General features: G+C 42.1%; 2 protein-coding genes across 3 annotated transcripts in view; both read left to right on the top strand.

Moving 5' to 3' along the window:
• The window catches only part of LOC109513880 (AT-rich interactive domain-containing protein 3B-like), an 89,791-nt gene extending 84,680 nt beyond the window's left edge, over nt 1-5,111 (top strand). The window contains exon 9 of the mRNA XM_019866579.1: nt 630-5,111. Coding sequence (XP_019722138.1) covers nt 630-820 — 191 coding nt within the window. The 3' untranslated portion in view covers nt 821-5,111. The remainder of the gene's footprint in view (nt 1-629) is intronic.
• Nucleotides 5,112-6,001: 890 nt separating this feature from the next.
• kif13ba (kinesin family member 13Ba) overlaps nt 6,002-15,774 on the top strand; it is a 31,948-nt gene continuing 22,175 nt past the window's right edge. The window contains exons 1-2 of one of the 2 annotated variants that reach the window (XM_019866566.1): nt 6,002-6,652; nt 13,572-13,665. In XM_019866566.1, coding sequence (XP_019722125.1) covers nt 6,583-6,652; nt 13,572-13,665 — 164 coding nt within the window. In that variant the 5' untranslated portion in view covers nt 6,002-6,582. The remainder of the gene's footprint in view (nt 6,653-13,571; nt 13,666-15,774) is intronic. The other variant, XM_019866565.1, reaches the window with a different exon arrangement.

Raw genomic sequence — 15,774 nt, 5'->3', positions numbered from 1 at the left:
CTACTTTAGTCTAAATGAAGCTCATTAACATCACACTTGAGACGAAGTAAAAGTACTCGTGTCAGAAAAGACACTGGTAAAAAGTACTCATTCAACTCCTGGACTTAAAGGGGAAATCAAGTAAAAAATGTGTTTTACAATAATATGTTTACTAGCCTAAAGGCGGCATTCTGATTAATACTGCATTTGTAGAATATGAATTACACAGGAAAATCCATCCATTATCATCCATCTCATTGGGCGGCCTTTTTGCCTGGTGCTGCCACTTGCTGTCGACTGAAAATGGCCTCACAGTTGCTCAGGGCTCAGGTAACGACCAGTCATGGCTTACCTGTTTTCTGAGGTGGGTCATATAATGTTGGCAAGCTCAGCCGTGATTAGTAAGAAAGTTCCATCCGCACAAGTTTTGCTTCATCCGCATCGCCCAGCATGCACTTGCGCATTACGTTGTGAACTGCATTGACTATACAGTATATGGAAACTTGCCGACAGAAAAGCTCAGCTCGCGTTCAGTCTTTCACTTTCCCCCAGTATACTAAAAGCAAGCCAAGCTAGTGAGCAGTAGAAAAGTGTCAGTGATCACATTCCAAGCTGCCATTTTGTTCATGTGATGATGTCACGTATTACAGGAACACTCTTTGCCCAGAAGGCCGGAGGCTTGCTGGGGCCCACAGTGTCCACTGCCGCCTCGGCCTCCACCAGTGCTGGCTTTGGCTTCTCCGCACCCCCGAGGCAGACCCTCAGTCCCACGTCGTCCTCCTCCTCCTCCTCCTCCAGGGCCCCTGGTTCGGCTGAGCCGGCTCCCAATGGGTCACCGTAACTGGTCCCTTCCTGATGCCCCCCCCCCACCCCCCCAAAAAAACATCCCCTCTCTCCCCCATGCCCCGGGCCCAGCATGAATATTCTGTCCTGTGAGAAAGATTACAGACTGTTGCACAACAAATACCTCATGAAGCCTGTCCACCTCTTGGCTGTCCAATCGTGAACACAAAAGCTCAAGAATAGAACATGACAACACAACTATGCATTTCACACGCACGCACACATATACACAACACATACACACACGAACACAAACTCATGCTAGACACAATCAGCGCAGCCAAAAACCCATTGACAGGTGTCGTCACAACTGAACTTGAAAAAATCTTTTTTTTTTTCTCCATTTTGTCATCTTTATTTTTGATTCTGTATTTTTAGAATGATTTTTTTGCTGTTTTTACATACCTCAATCACCCAACCTGCAGTGGTGTTTTTTTTTTTTTTTTTTTTTTACCTCAGGAGCTCAACCGCATTTAACCTCAATGTTTTCATATGCTGTTTTTTTTTTTCTTTAACTTTTTTTTTCTCTTTTTGAGTCAGGTATTTTTTTCCTCAAGTGGATGATGGGACGCCATAATCGGCACGGGTGATTTCAAGGAAAAAAAAAATGAAAAAATACCTCATGGTCCTTCCCTTTGAAGTGTGGTGGGGGCGGCTCACGTCGGAAATGTGCGACGGAACAGATGGGATACTGCCCCACTTCGTTGGACCATCCTCAAAATACAAAATGGTGTCCCTCTCTCAGGTATTTGGGGAAAGAAATCAAATATGCTCCCACCAGACCCCTACAGACGAACTTGGAAAAAATACCTCATGAGACTCTCCGTGGAGAGCCACACTGCATATACCTCATAGGGCAATCGTGATGGAAGAAGCCCCCACAGCCGCTGCCCCTCCCTTCCCCAAGAAGTGGGAACTGACAAAGAAAATGTCTACTGCTTCTGCTGCTGGTTTTTGTAACACACACACACACACCTCATTTCTCTTCCTTTTTTAATTTCAGTTGTACCACTTTTTTGGGTGGGTTGGGGGGGTCTTTTCCATGATTAGACCTTGGCTAGGAATGTTGTTAATTGGGGTTTCTTGTTGCATGCGTACAATCACATGAACTTGAACTGATTTTTAGCCTCCGTTTATTATTGCACAGCTACTAGATACCAAAAAAGGTGGTCGCCGTTGGTTTCTAATCTAATGTACAAGGCATGGAGATGCTGGAAAAAAAAAAGCTTTATTAGATTTTTGTCTTTCTTCCTGAACACAGTTAGTGCTTGGCTATTGCCTCCGAAAATGTGGTGGGGGCGGGGGAACAATATGCAGAACAGTGACAAAATAGCCGCCTCACAGCTGTAGCCAGTTAGCTGACATCAGTGTAGCATCTGGTGTGATGTAGAAAATAATTGTGGGACAATTGCCTTCAACACAACAGGCGGGAGAAAGTGTGCATCCATTATGGCGTTTCCATAGACACGATTTTCACACAGCATCATGACATCCTGAATTTGGATTCTTAGTACTAGATTAGCTTGTTTCCCTCAGTCTGTGTTGATGCCATTACAGAGCACATTGAGGTTATGAATGGGTCAACCAGATCAGAAGCATTTAGCCGCTTTTTCATCAGAACCAATCCTTGAGATTTTGTCATCGACAACATGAGAGGAGAAGTGTGTGTAACACTTGAAAACCACGTTTACCCATAACGGTGACACTGTAAAAAAAAATAAATAAATAATAAAATGCAGAAAAATCCCAGGTTTCTTGTAAAAGGTGCTACAGGCAGTTTTCAGTGCTTTATGACAAGCCGTTTCAGCATTTATTCATTTTCCTTCTCGTGTTGGATTGTCTTACTAGAAAGGAACAAGAGCGTACTAGTACTTGGACCTTAAATTAATAATTGGTCAAGCAGCTTTCCATTGAGTGGGATTTGGAAATATCCTTTGTTTCGTTTCCACCTTGAGAATGTCCCAGTGTGTCCTGCAGAGGGCAGCATTGTTGCCACATAGACTCTGCAAGGGTATTGTACTACTAGTGAGCATTGCTAGGCGCTGCCTTAAAAGACAAGTTTGTATCAAATATTAATAATAATGCATCAGATTTATATGGCGCTTTTATGTAACACACAATGATGAATCATTTATTCAGGTGGGCATCATGTACACATCACATTAGTTTGGTATTTATTTTTTCCTTTTTCACAACCTAATGGATCTTGTAGGACCGACACGGACAGATCCTTTAGAGCGGCTCTACTAAAAACTTTTTGGGCCTAGAATGACTGTTTGCCGGTGTGTATGTGTGGGCATGTGTGATAAAGTTCAGATACATATGGTCTGTAACACACATTAGCATCTTTGCATTTCATACGGGGTTCAGTTTGGCAATGATGAGCACCCGGTTTGCTGACAATCCTCCAAAAAGCTGCTAGACAGCTTTTATCCTGCTTTGTGTATGCTAATGTATAAATGAGTTTGCCATCAGTAGTGTTGGTACATGTCATGTTTGGCGATAATCCCACAAAAATCTCTCCTCTCGACATTCTGGGATTTGAACGAGCAATTCTTAACATTAGCTGATGAGCTGGGTGATACCTGTGTGAACAAGTTCTGGTTCATACCTTCGCGTCATTGCCACTGGTGTATGTCCACTTTGCCGACAATCCCCCCCAAAAGCCACGAAAATCTCTTGACTGATTTGGCGCATGCTATAAATTTAAATTGTTCTGCAACATACAGTAGCATCATTAGCATTGATGTGGGTGGAGTTTAGCTCCTAAAACCCTCCGGTTTGCTGAGAGTCCAACAAAAAAGCTGATGGTGGCTATTTTCTGCTGTCCAGGATTTGAACTAGCACTACTTCACATGAGCTGGGAGCAATTGTTAGCAATGATGTCTGTGTGAACAAGCTCAGCTACACACTTTAGCATCATTAGCGCTGGGGTACGTCCAATTTGCTGACAATCGCCCCCAAAAGACACTAGGATCTTAATGACTTCGGGGGATTATTTTACTAGCACCTCCTCTAGTTTACATGACATACTCTGTTTGTTATATTTTTTCTGCAATAAATTAGCATCATTAGCGTTCACGTGGGTGGAGTTTAGCACCTAAAAACACTCACTGCCAATAGTGGCTGTTTTTTTGCTATCAGGGATTTGTACAAGCAACAATTCCTGCTAGCTGACTAGGGGATGCTAATTTTATCGACAAAGTGTGTGTGAACAAGTTCCGCAACCTTAGCATCATTACTTAATTACTGCTAAACGCCAATTTTGTTGACAATCCTCTGAAACGCTACTGGCGTCTCTTTTCGATTATCTGTGATGCGAACTTTCCACTAGCCAACTTGCTAATGCACAAGTGATGCCACTTTATGCTTATTAGGTGCAGTCAGACTTTGTGATACTGTCACTTCCGATAGTAGAAGATACTGGACGGAAGCTAGCATTAGCATTCAAGGCTAGCTCAATCTAAGTGAATGCGGCTGTCGTGATATTTCTGACATCATTTAAAAAGTGCTTAAAAAAAAATACCCCCAACCCCCTTTTTCACACCACAATACCTCAATGCGGCTAGCGAGAACATTCAAGGTAAACAACAAGGAAAGAAACAGCGCCGCGGCTTGGCTGAATGCTACTTAAGACTGACTGTTTGCTGTTCCATTTTGGGAGTTTTTGTTTGTTTCTTTGTTTAGTCGGCAGTAACTGCAGTCGAGCTCATCACACGGGAAGCTGTCAAGTTCTGCACGTTTAAAAAAAATAATAATTAAAAGTGGGGGGGAGTTAATTTAGCTTTAAGATAAAGAACTAACCTGATCTTTGTTTCAATAAAAAATTGTAAAAATTAAAAAAAAAAAAGCAACGAAAATATATTAAATGAAAAAAATCAGCGCATTATGCAAAATGGTTATCAGATACCTCATTTATCAATTTTCTTTGATGTTGTCTTTGGCTTGTACAATGCTCCGTATATTCTTTCAACTGTGGGGTTTGTGCATATTTTTGTACTGTTGTTATGCGGACATGATGATGATGATGATATGACTTCTATATAAATATTATAGTTTTTTTTTCTCTGATTCAAACAACAACAAGGAAAAAAGAAGAACGTGGACAAAACGGCGGTGAATGCTTGTTAAAACGTTTGTTTTTTTGTGCTGATTGTATTTAAGAGGAGCACTTTTTGGCAAAGTGGTTTTCACACATTCACTTTTGTTCATATGGTTAGTAATATAAAGACGTGGTTCTCAGGGCTTTAAACTTGTTTGTCATGATAAAGTTTTACTTTATATCTTAATTCCATTTCTGGCCTGTGTCTTTATTTTAGAACACACACTGTGTGTGTGTGGGGGGGGGATAGAACACGAATGGTGATGTCCACCACTGGGGGGAGTGCTAAACGTAAAAACAAATTGAAATGAGACTTTCATTCCAAGTGTAGTACTGTAAAGTGTCCTGTTTAAACGGAATTGGCCGACCATCGTGGGCCCAAAAACTAATTCTTATTTTTATCTTCCACAAAAGCATCGCTTATCATCGAAAACGAATGCTGAGCGAAAGAGTACGTGCGTGCGTGCGTGTGTGCGTGTGTGTGTGTGCGTGCGCGCGCGCGGTGGGGGGGGGGCCTCAGATTATGCAATTCAACGTCACTGTGTCAGTCCCCTTATTTTGAAATCTCCCTCCCGAGGTGTCGCGTTTCTTCACGTGACGGCAGAACTGTTGGGTGACTTTACGGAATTGTAGTGCAGCTATTTGTCAAACAAATGTCTATTTACGGAGTAGCTATTTCACATATAATAGAGATTACGCGGAGAATTTTATTTAGCAGAGTTTCTCTTTTTTTTTTTTTAAACTCGCTTATCTTAGACGTTAGCTGTCCGTCTGTACTCGCTTTTGCTTATGGTAGTAACGTCACCTTTAGAGTGATTGATTCTCAACCCTTCGACACCTTGAGGGACATCCATCAATCCATTATCCGAGCCGCTTATCCTCACGAGGGTCCGCGAGGGACACACACGTTCAATTTATGTTTATTGACATAAGCCTTCAACATGGTCATCCCATCAAGGTCCGTATTTTAAAAATTGAGTTGGTCAGACTTACACCTTTGTTTTGAAGCCATGAGACCACACCCGGAAGTCCGAAGGCCGAAGCTGGCATGGCGTTTGACACACAAGGGGGAGGAGTAGGTGGAGGAAGAGGAGGGCATTCCGCGTTTGGGAATGGCTGTGAAGACCGCCGCCGGGCGGCGGGTGCTTTTTTTCCGCTTGCCTCCCCGTCGCTTCTCGGTGTTGTTGAACGGTGCCAACTAACCTGATGAGTCCTACGCGCCGGGTTTACCGCAAAGTGACTTTCGTCTGGAGATGTTATTTGGGAAATAAGCAACAATGACCGCCTTCCTGGCTCGGCTGGGTGACTTCGGCGTCTCCTCGTCTCGTTTTGGCTAGCATGTTTTTTTATATGCCTGTCAAATTAGCTTCTGGTATGCTACACGAGGTTAACCCCTCTTTCCCCATTTATTTAATTAAAGTCTCACTTTTCAGCCTGAGTGGATTTACTATGATTAAAAGAAGAAATTAAGTGGTGGTAGAAAGCTTCCTGTGAGATATCTCACTCCCCAGCACACACCCGTGGTCATGCCCGATGTGTGGAGCAGCAGAGCCGGGCGAAGCTAGCTGGCTGGTAGCGGAACAGCCAGCGGTAGTTTCGGTATTTGGATGATCGTGACGCCGAGGACGAGCTGATTGGCTCGGCTAAAAGCAGTAAGCATGGTCGAGCCCAGCCTGGACGACTCCAACGTCAAGGTGGCGGTCCGCGTTCGGCCCATGAACAGGAGAGGTGAGCGACACTTCCATTAGAGAAAAGCGTTCTTTTATATTGGCAATTCCCTGTCAGGGTGGATTCGCCAATTGACAAGTATGTGTCGTAATGATTACCGACCCCAAGGGGGTTTGGTTGTCATCGGCGTGCTTTTGGACGAGTTTACTACGGCACACCACCAAATAAAACATAAAAAAGGAACGGAAACACAAGTTGGTTATGTATCTTCTACCATTTAATAAAAAAAAAAAAAAAAAACATTTCGTTGCCCTGCCGATCTCTATACGTAGGTGGCAGAGATAGGTGACAGACACATTATTTGTTGGAAAAAAATAATTTGCTACTCATGTGCTGTGGCACAGTGGTTGGGATTCACTGGCTACCATTGTCAGCCTTATGAGTAAAAGGTGAAAATACTGTCTCACCAGAAAAACTTACTCGAGTACTTTCCGTAGAGAGGGAAACCAGTAGGCGATATTTGGGAACACAGTTTGGCTTCAAAACTGTGATGGAAGATGCATATAGTGGTCATGATTAGGGATGTCACAACACAATATAAAGACATGAACATAACGTTACTGTAATTATGACAACATTGGGAGGGGCAATATAAAAAAAACTGCATACAAAGTCGTAATACTGTTTGAAAATTGCTCATGATACTGAAAAAGCATCATATTGTCTTTTTGTGCAAAACAGCAGTGACAAAGAAATAGGCTTGGCCAGTCCATTTACAGTATTGTCATATTGGCTCAATGATACGAAGTACAATGTTCAATGTAGTTTATAATGCTGTGTTTGGTTGCAGCGGGTGAAAAGTAATGTTTTTTTTTTTTTTTTTTTTTACAGAGATATATTGCTTTTAATATCGTAGCATTACGATGATGTCGGGGCAAATTTAGTGTTGCAATATTGCCGTTACATCCCTAGTAATTATGCCTTCCAGGGTTGAACTTTCGACGTTGTTAAACCTATTTTCTAATATTGTAGCATTTTAACAATGGCGCAAGTATAACCCAGGACATACTCACACATGCATGACACGGCCAGAAATATGGTTGACTTCTAATATATTTGCTGGATTTGAAACCTTTCCATGATCATACGAGTATCTAAGGAAGCTAACAGATTTGAACGTGGCAGGTTAGTGACAAAGTAGATGAGTAGATGCATCACGGGAAATAACATCAGGTAGCAAAAATGATCATGGTTAAATAAATAAATCACACTGGTAATGACAATTACAATCATCCAGAGTAAATAAAGCTTTGGTCTTGTGCTCTCGTTCTGCTGGCCGTTATGACTCATTATGCCAACTCAGCCGGGCCTCTTCTGAAGGGACCCAGAGCCAAATTGCCACAATATTTCACCCCTGGCTTTCGGATGAAGGCGGTGACCATATCAATGGAATGTTCCGCCTCTTTTTTTTTTTTTTTTAGAGAGAGGTGCAAAATGATGCCATAATTTTACATTTGGAACCGTCGCGAAACAAAATGCACAGTGCATGGAAACCCTAATTACATACGAGCAATATGGCCAAACAATAAAATCTTCAATTTATTTCCACAACAATCAGATTTTCCATTTTAATGTTTTTTTTTTCCTTCTGGTATTTCCTCCAGGAAAGCAAATTAAAATCACATTTTTCAAAAGAAGTTGAGATTTTGTGTTGTACTTTCCCCTCTGGTATTTATTTGTCCTGATACCAAGCCAGTCTTTTTTCCCCCCCAGCAATAACTTGCCTGGCCACAAGTTATGGAAATAATTTGTTTTTAATTCATACAGATAATGAGAAAATAAATGCTTCTTCTCGGTAAAGTCTGGTATATGTGAGTACTAAGTAAAAAAACATTTTGAATATGCAACATAAAACGAACTGTCAAATTGCATGGCTTATCTCTCTCCTAGTCTTTCTTATGTGGAGATGTTATGACGAGGTGAGATGGTCCGTTTTTTTTCAGCTTGGAAGCACATGGAGTACAATGGGTTAAACGTTTCCAACGTGGATAAATCCTTCCTTTAGCGACATGTAAATGGGCACTTTGTATTTGGGTAGGTTCAGTGAGACAGGTCTTCCTCCTGGCTCCTTTCTCCTTATCTGCAAAACAATGGGAAATTGGTTACGCTCATTTTGTTTGTTTCTTCACGGAAATGTAAGTCACCCGTTGATTATAAATTAATAATTTTTAAAAAGTCGCTTGCAGGGATGGAAAAAGTTGCTAAATAGAATGACCAAAACACTGAGTTGGCAACATTGACCGCTTTTGTAAACTAGATCTTCTCAGTTCCCAACTATGTTGTTAAGTTAAGCAGTGCATGTCAGTGAATAAAATACTCCAGACACCTTCAAATTGAGCGATAAAATCCATGAATCACCCAGCCATAGTTACACGCCTTTTTTGTAAATGTCTTCCCCACATATTTCGATTAGTGTACTGTCTGGTTATTTTATTATCAGCAAAATGTTGAGACTATACCATACTGTTAACTCTGCAAGTGCCTGGCTCTAGTTTTCCAGCATCACCTGTTGCTTTGGCATGCGCTTGACAGCCTGCAAATGTGTTTGGATGTGATTAGTGGCTATCCCTTTATTTATTTATTTGTTTATTTATTGTTAATTTAATTTATTGTCTTACCCAAATGAAGGCAAAAGACCTCTTGACACACAATCGCTAGTAAATCGGCAGCAACAGCTGCTCGGGGCGCAGTGCAGACGACACTTTTAGTGCCCGCCGCGCCCTCCCCCCCTCCCATTTTTGTCTTCATTAAATCACATCAGCCGAATCACGCTGTCGTGACTGGCCAGCTGCCAACACCGCCGTTGCTTAAAATCAAGGAGGAGGCATCATTGGCAACTGGGGCTGAGCGACGAACTGAGTCAATGTGTCTAGACATTCCTCCGGTATATTTCGCGCAGTCACTCCTCTTAAAGCAAGCTGTGAGAAAGCTGGTCACGAGGAAAGACCAGCGACAGCTTGGGCCACACGTGCCACTCACACTTGATCTCCAGTTACCAGTAAGATGTAGGATTGGGGGAGTGGGGGGTTCTCGGTGCACGACAGCCTGACAGCTGAAGTTTTGAGACAACACAAGGAACTCCAGTGGTGCCTTGTGGAACGGGTGACTCAGCACAACATCAGTCTGTCAAGTCATCGAAGTCGCACAACAGCATACGCAGATTTTGGAACTCGGTGCATACACAAGGTATTATTAGGCGCCCCGTCCATTTTGGAGAAAATTAGAGACTTTTGTGCGTCTTATGGTCATGAACATACAGTATGTTCCCTTTCAAGTCGTGAAAAGTAAAACGTTCATTGTCCACTCACCCTTTCAATGGCTATTATTTTTTTGTCCTGGTGTGTTTACAGAGAAGTCCAAACAGTTCACACACTGATTTTTCCCAGTGACAAATGTTTCGTGACTCGCCGCGCATGTTCATTTCATTCCGAATAGTTTCTCCTGAAAGAATACTTGCTGCCTAAAAGAAAATGACAAGTTATTAGCGGTGGCTGTAAATCTGGCTTCGCTGTCCAAGAAGAATCGCATGTGGCAGGAGACTAAGCGTCTTATGAAGCCCGTCGTTGACAGTGCTGTGGAAATGACTTTCAAGGCAGCAGCAGTTGCCACGTTTCCACACGGGAACACTTCTGATTGAACAGAGCTTCTGTGTTTCTGTCAAAACTCCAGCACGTTATTTAAAGACAGGAAAAAATATTCGCCTCTTGCTGAACCTAACCCATAATTCATAAATATTAGTAAGTATATTGCATATTATTTTTATTGTTATTATCAGGGCCTGAGCAGCAACTGGTGCAGGGTTCATATTGTTTTTCTCATTATCATTATTGTTATGAAAATCTAATGTGAGAAAAAAAAATGAGTGCACATTCTGAATCGGTGTAAATCATCTCAAAAAGTTGACTTTCATCTCTCCAAAAATTGAATAAAAAATTTTATTGAATGATGCAGTTGAAAACTGGGTTATTTTATCAATTTCTATTGGATTGACACCAAATCAATGAACCATTTGCTTAATTACATTATTTTTTTAAAATATTGAATGAAAATGAATACATTTTAGCTATCCCTATTTATGGAAAAATGTCACCATGTGGGCTGGATTAAAGAGCAAAGCAGGCCGTATGTGGCACATGGGCGGTACTTTGCTAACCTGACGTTCCATTATTTTTTTCCACTCCTTATTCATGTTAGAAAACGAAAGAGAGAGAAGTAAAATACAGTTCATGAAAATTAATTGAAACCATTCACTGCTTGAAGACGTTATAGAGAAACAGGACTGGTTTTTGCAGACCAATCCTGTCACAGAGTGGTGTGTTCACTTGATGTCACATCATATTGTCATGGCTGTTTCCAGTTCTATGGTTAATCTTATTACTGTGGAGATATATTTTGTTTGAACTTCAATTTTGGGGACAGGTAGACATTTGGAAGTTCCACTGTCATCGCATGATGTAAATCATTGGTCATGGTCACTTGGTTACCAGTTAAAAAGCTCAATCATTTTCACATGCAAAGCTGTTCATAACGAGCGGTTCAATCGAGGTTGAGGGACGGCGGTGTGGTGTGGCGGGAGAAACGGGACAAAGGCAGGAAGGGAGTGAGTTGGAGGGAATATTTGCTAATGTTGCGTAAGAGCCCCCGTGTTCCCATGGCCATGGTTTTCGAAGATCAGAGCGACGGCCAATCGGCTTCCCGGCTTTCTGACCCGAGCTCCCTTGTCGTCACGGTGATGCAGGGGAGAAACAGCCAATGGAAAGTGGAAGCCGCTTTCCGTTTACGATGATTTCAGACTAGCACCCGGTGTGTGCCCTGAGCGAAATGGGTTCGCTCGAGTGCGGTGACCAACCAAGACGGGTCTTAATCTGTCAGTTATTTTGTCGATTGATTGATGAATTGGATTTTTATTTTATTTTCCGTCACTTTAGTCAAAAACATGACAATGTCATATTGACGACGCAGAAAATGCACAAACGTACAGTCAATAATTATCATGTCAGAAAATTGGACAAAAGTCTTGATTGTTGTTTTCCAAAGAAAAAGCAGATGCTTGCAAATGTCTTATGAAACAATGCAACGTCTGCTTTCATGGTTGACGGCAGAAATCGGAGAATAGAGTACGTGCTGTTGAGAGGCTGACATTCCGAGGAATGAAACCATTTTAACAATCTTCTAAATATTCATTGATTCATTTGATAATCATTGAGTTGTTGATAGCAACTATGTTATTTTAGCCCAAAAGATAACGACTGCCATTTTAAACCAGTCTGCAAAAGCAGACATTTTCCCCGGCTGTTCATTGTTCTGTATAAAAGACACCAGCAGGGAATGAAATCAACTTTTTTTTCTTTTTCTTTTTTTTTTTTTTATAGTAATAATAAGTAAAAGCAACTTATTCTCATGCCACTGTGCAAACAAGCTTGAATTTCCCCTCAGGAAATGTTAATCACAGTTGTAACCTCAAATAGTTGCGTTATGGCATTAATAATTAATAAGCATTCAGGCTGATTATTCGAAAACTGCAGCTGTTTTTTTTTCTGTCTTGACACCTTTGAAAAAGACATCAGCATCTGATCTTGTTCCTACTCGTCTTGCGTTCATTGGAAGAGGGAATTAGTGATAGAGTGAGGCCATTGTCTATTTAAAATCAGAGCAGGATGAACCAAACACTGAGTCTGCAGTGAATTCCAGAGGAAGGTGCGCTGACTGGGAGGGGAAAAGACTCCCACCTCTGTTTCTTATCAACTAGACTACATAGCAACATGCATTTCACACCTTCACTAATTTTCCCAGGCGTCATACCAACCAGATATCTGAGTAAGACCACCTGGAGACATTTTCAGAAATATTCACTTCTTGGTGTGTTGATGGGTGGGCAACTGGGTGACTGACCCACTTGCTTGTTGTATATAAGCAATTAAAAAGTGACGTGTTACATCATATGTCCCCCTCAAAAAGTGCAGAGAAGAGTGGACAAAACGGGACCACTCCTTCTGCTGAGCTGGTGATCGTCCGTCCCGGTTTTCGTTGTGAAACAGACAATTTAGGGTCATGTCAACTGTGTGTCCTGCTGTATTGATTAACTTCAAACCCAACTTACATTCGAGGTAAAAGTTCATTTTGCAGATCCCGCCCTTCCATTTCCCAAGAGGATGTTCCACAGTTATTGTGTGCGTGCGTGCGTGTGTGCGTGCGTGTGTGCGTGCGTGCGTGTTAAAGCGAGATACATCCATACCAACAACCCAAGTGCAATTTAAAACATTTTCTCCACCTGGCGATCAAAGTCAGCCGAGATACGATTATTGCGTGTCTCCTAAAAGATGACGTCAGATTGGATTTAAGAAAGAGCACTTGTGGTCTAGGTTGTCTTCTGAGCGACACCTTGTCGTGGGAGAGTCCTGCCGCATTGTCCACTGCTCAGCCCGCCAAGCCGTTGTATTGCAGGGTGGGCAAATGCATGAACAGTTCGGCAAGAGGGGGTGGCTACTTCTTGAGCTTCAGCTCTAAAAAAAAAAAAAAAAAAGTGAGTGCGAGACTGTAAAATCATGAATTGTATTTTCACTTGGGGAGGTATACAATGCATAGAAAATACATCTTTATTTATATAGCGCTTTCACAATAGCTGCAGCTGTAACAAAAAAACTTTCCAGAACATTTGACATGAAATAACAATAATACAACAGGACACATAACAGTGCCAAATCCTGTGATCAATTAACTTGGACACGAAGCTGAGCTTGACACGCAACACTGCAGTAGTCATGGTGAGAATGTCACATGAAAATAGCTTACTACGATTGTGTTCATCAATTATACACACTGTGTGACGGTATAGTTTAGCAGTGGCGTCTGAATCCAAAGAGTCTTCATCTTAGCACTATGTCCTGTCCTGTCCTCTCCTGTCCTGTCCTGTCCGCAGAAAAGGAATTAAACACCAAGTGTGTGGTGGAGATGGTGAAGAACCAGACCGTCCTCCATCCCGCGATGGCCAACCTGGGCAAGGGCGACTCGAGGTATGTCCACTTTTGTCTTGCTTGGTGGTTATACTTTGCAATGGACTACTCCCATGTTGCTTTGGAAGTGTTATTGTGTCATGGTCAGTTTTGTGTAGAATGCTGCCTTGTCGTCACCATGCAGCAGTTGGCAGGAAATGCACAAATCCTGCGAGCGGAACATGCAGAAATGGGCTTGTGTTGTTTTCGTTGTCCATTTCAAGCATCTGCTTGGTTTTTGTTTTTCCACACAAACACGTAGGGGTGTAACAAAAAAAACGATTTAAATCTGAAAATTAAAATTTACAGGATGCGTTTGCATTGAAGTGAAGCGTTCCAGTTTAAAATATATTGAGATGCATCTCAACTCATCGATTACTGGAGAGATCATCTAAAGGAAATTCCACATTTAGAGCACTGAACAACTAATGTGTATAAAATGCCATTAAGAAACGTATTCCATCACCCCTCCGCCCACCCCGAACTAAGCCGTACCATATCAAATGGAATCATAATCGAACAGTCCTTGGATCCTATCACACTCCATGTAATAATATATGTATTGAGTCATCTTTTATTGGAGAGATACAGACCCCTTCAAACACAGTTTTGTTTTTTAATTAAAAACATATATTTTTTTTTAGCATTTTGTCTTTGCCTGTATAACTCTGTTGTTCTCTGGGTTTGATTTTATTTAATCACACAATCCCCCCATTTTTATTCTACATTTTTGCCTTTTTGGGGGCTTTGTTGCAATTTTCCCCACACAAACACAATACATTTTTTTAATAAATTTAAAGATACTGTTGATACTGTTTGTCTATCCTCACATTGGTAAACATGCTCCAATATTACACACAGATACCCCATCCCCGGCTTGACCTGTACTTTAGGTTTGGGGTAGAAGACATGTCAGCAGTGAAGAGATACTTAAAGGACATGTGTGACGACACTTTAAGGAGACTGCAAATTATGCTCTGAAAAACAGACGATAAACTCTGCTGGAGTAGCAGCGGAGGCCGGCGGCCGTGTCTGTGTCCACCTGTATATCCACCTTCACATCTTTGGTTCAGTATTTATACCTTTTGGGACATTTTTGTTTGGTGGTGTGCCGGGAATATTCCGGTAATCGCCCACACGTTGCCCAGGTATGTACTTGACAGCTCTCCGCCAATGCAAAGCTATTTTTACAGCAGCCAGTCTGAACCGCAAAAACTCTGAAGGAACAAAGTATAATCACCCCTCCGTCCCTAATGAGATGGCTAAATCAACAGCCCCACTACATATTCTCCATTCGGAGCAAGTCATCTGTGTCGGAAGAAAGGATCTTGTGACTGGCGGAACAGACAGAAGAGGAAAAAAAATAAGGGGATGAGGCCGAGTTTGAGGCCTCGGCCTGGAAGAAAGACAGAGGCCAGACAATTGCACATAAAAAAAAAAAAGATGGACTCCGCTCAGCCTGTCTTTCTCCCACCGCCTTGGCTTCCTCCCTTTTTTCTCAAGTCTTCCGTTTCTGAGGCAACAACAAACGGGTGGGGGGGGGGGGGCGGCTGTTTGGGTTAACTTCGGGTCGACTACAGCGCCTGTGAAGCCCTTTTCCTCCGGCCTTGCAAGTCCACGGGATCATTCACTGAAGCATCTGTCGACCATAAACTTTCCCCTGGTGACTTTTATATAGAAGTGTGAACAAGAGCATGGCTGTAGTTTCTTCGGCCGCCTGTGGGGCTGACAAAAGGCCGAGGAAGTGGCGAGAGTGCTTGGCCCCGCTGCACAGATGCTTCTCTTTTTTATTTATTTTTTTTTTCGCGCCTCGAAAAATTTGCATGAAGGAAGAAGTGGGGAGCGTGCTGTGACGTTGCAGGTGCAGCTGCACTACTGAAATGCCTTTTGTGAGAAATCACGTCAGATGGATGACGCTAGACTAACTGTCATTGGTAGACAGATTATACAAATGCTCAGCACAACTTGTTACTCTTCAATTTGGCACAGGTGGCACAAGAAAATAGGCATCCGGGATTATATTGACACACAGGAATTTCGTGGAACGGATCTTGGAATGAAGTTTTAAAAGCAGTTTGGGTGACGGTAGCACTGATTGTTGCATCGCTGTCTGAACAGTTCCAACAACAT

Source organism: Hippocampus comes, unplaced genomic scaffold (genome assembly GCF_001891065.2).
Source record: "Hippocampus comes isolate QL1 unplaced genomic scaffold, H_comes_QL1_v1.1 scaffold82, whole genome shotgun sequence".
In the NCBI taxonomy this organism is placed as follows: Eukaryota; Metazoa; Chordata; class Actinopteri; order Syngnathiformes; family Syngnathidae; genus Hippocampus; species Hippocampus comes.
The sequence above is the reverse complement of the archived record's forward strand: the minus strand, read 5'-3'. Positions and strand labels throughout refer to the sequence as shown.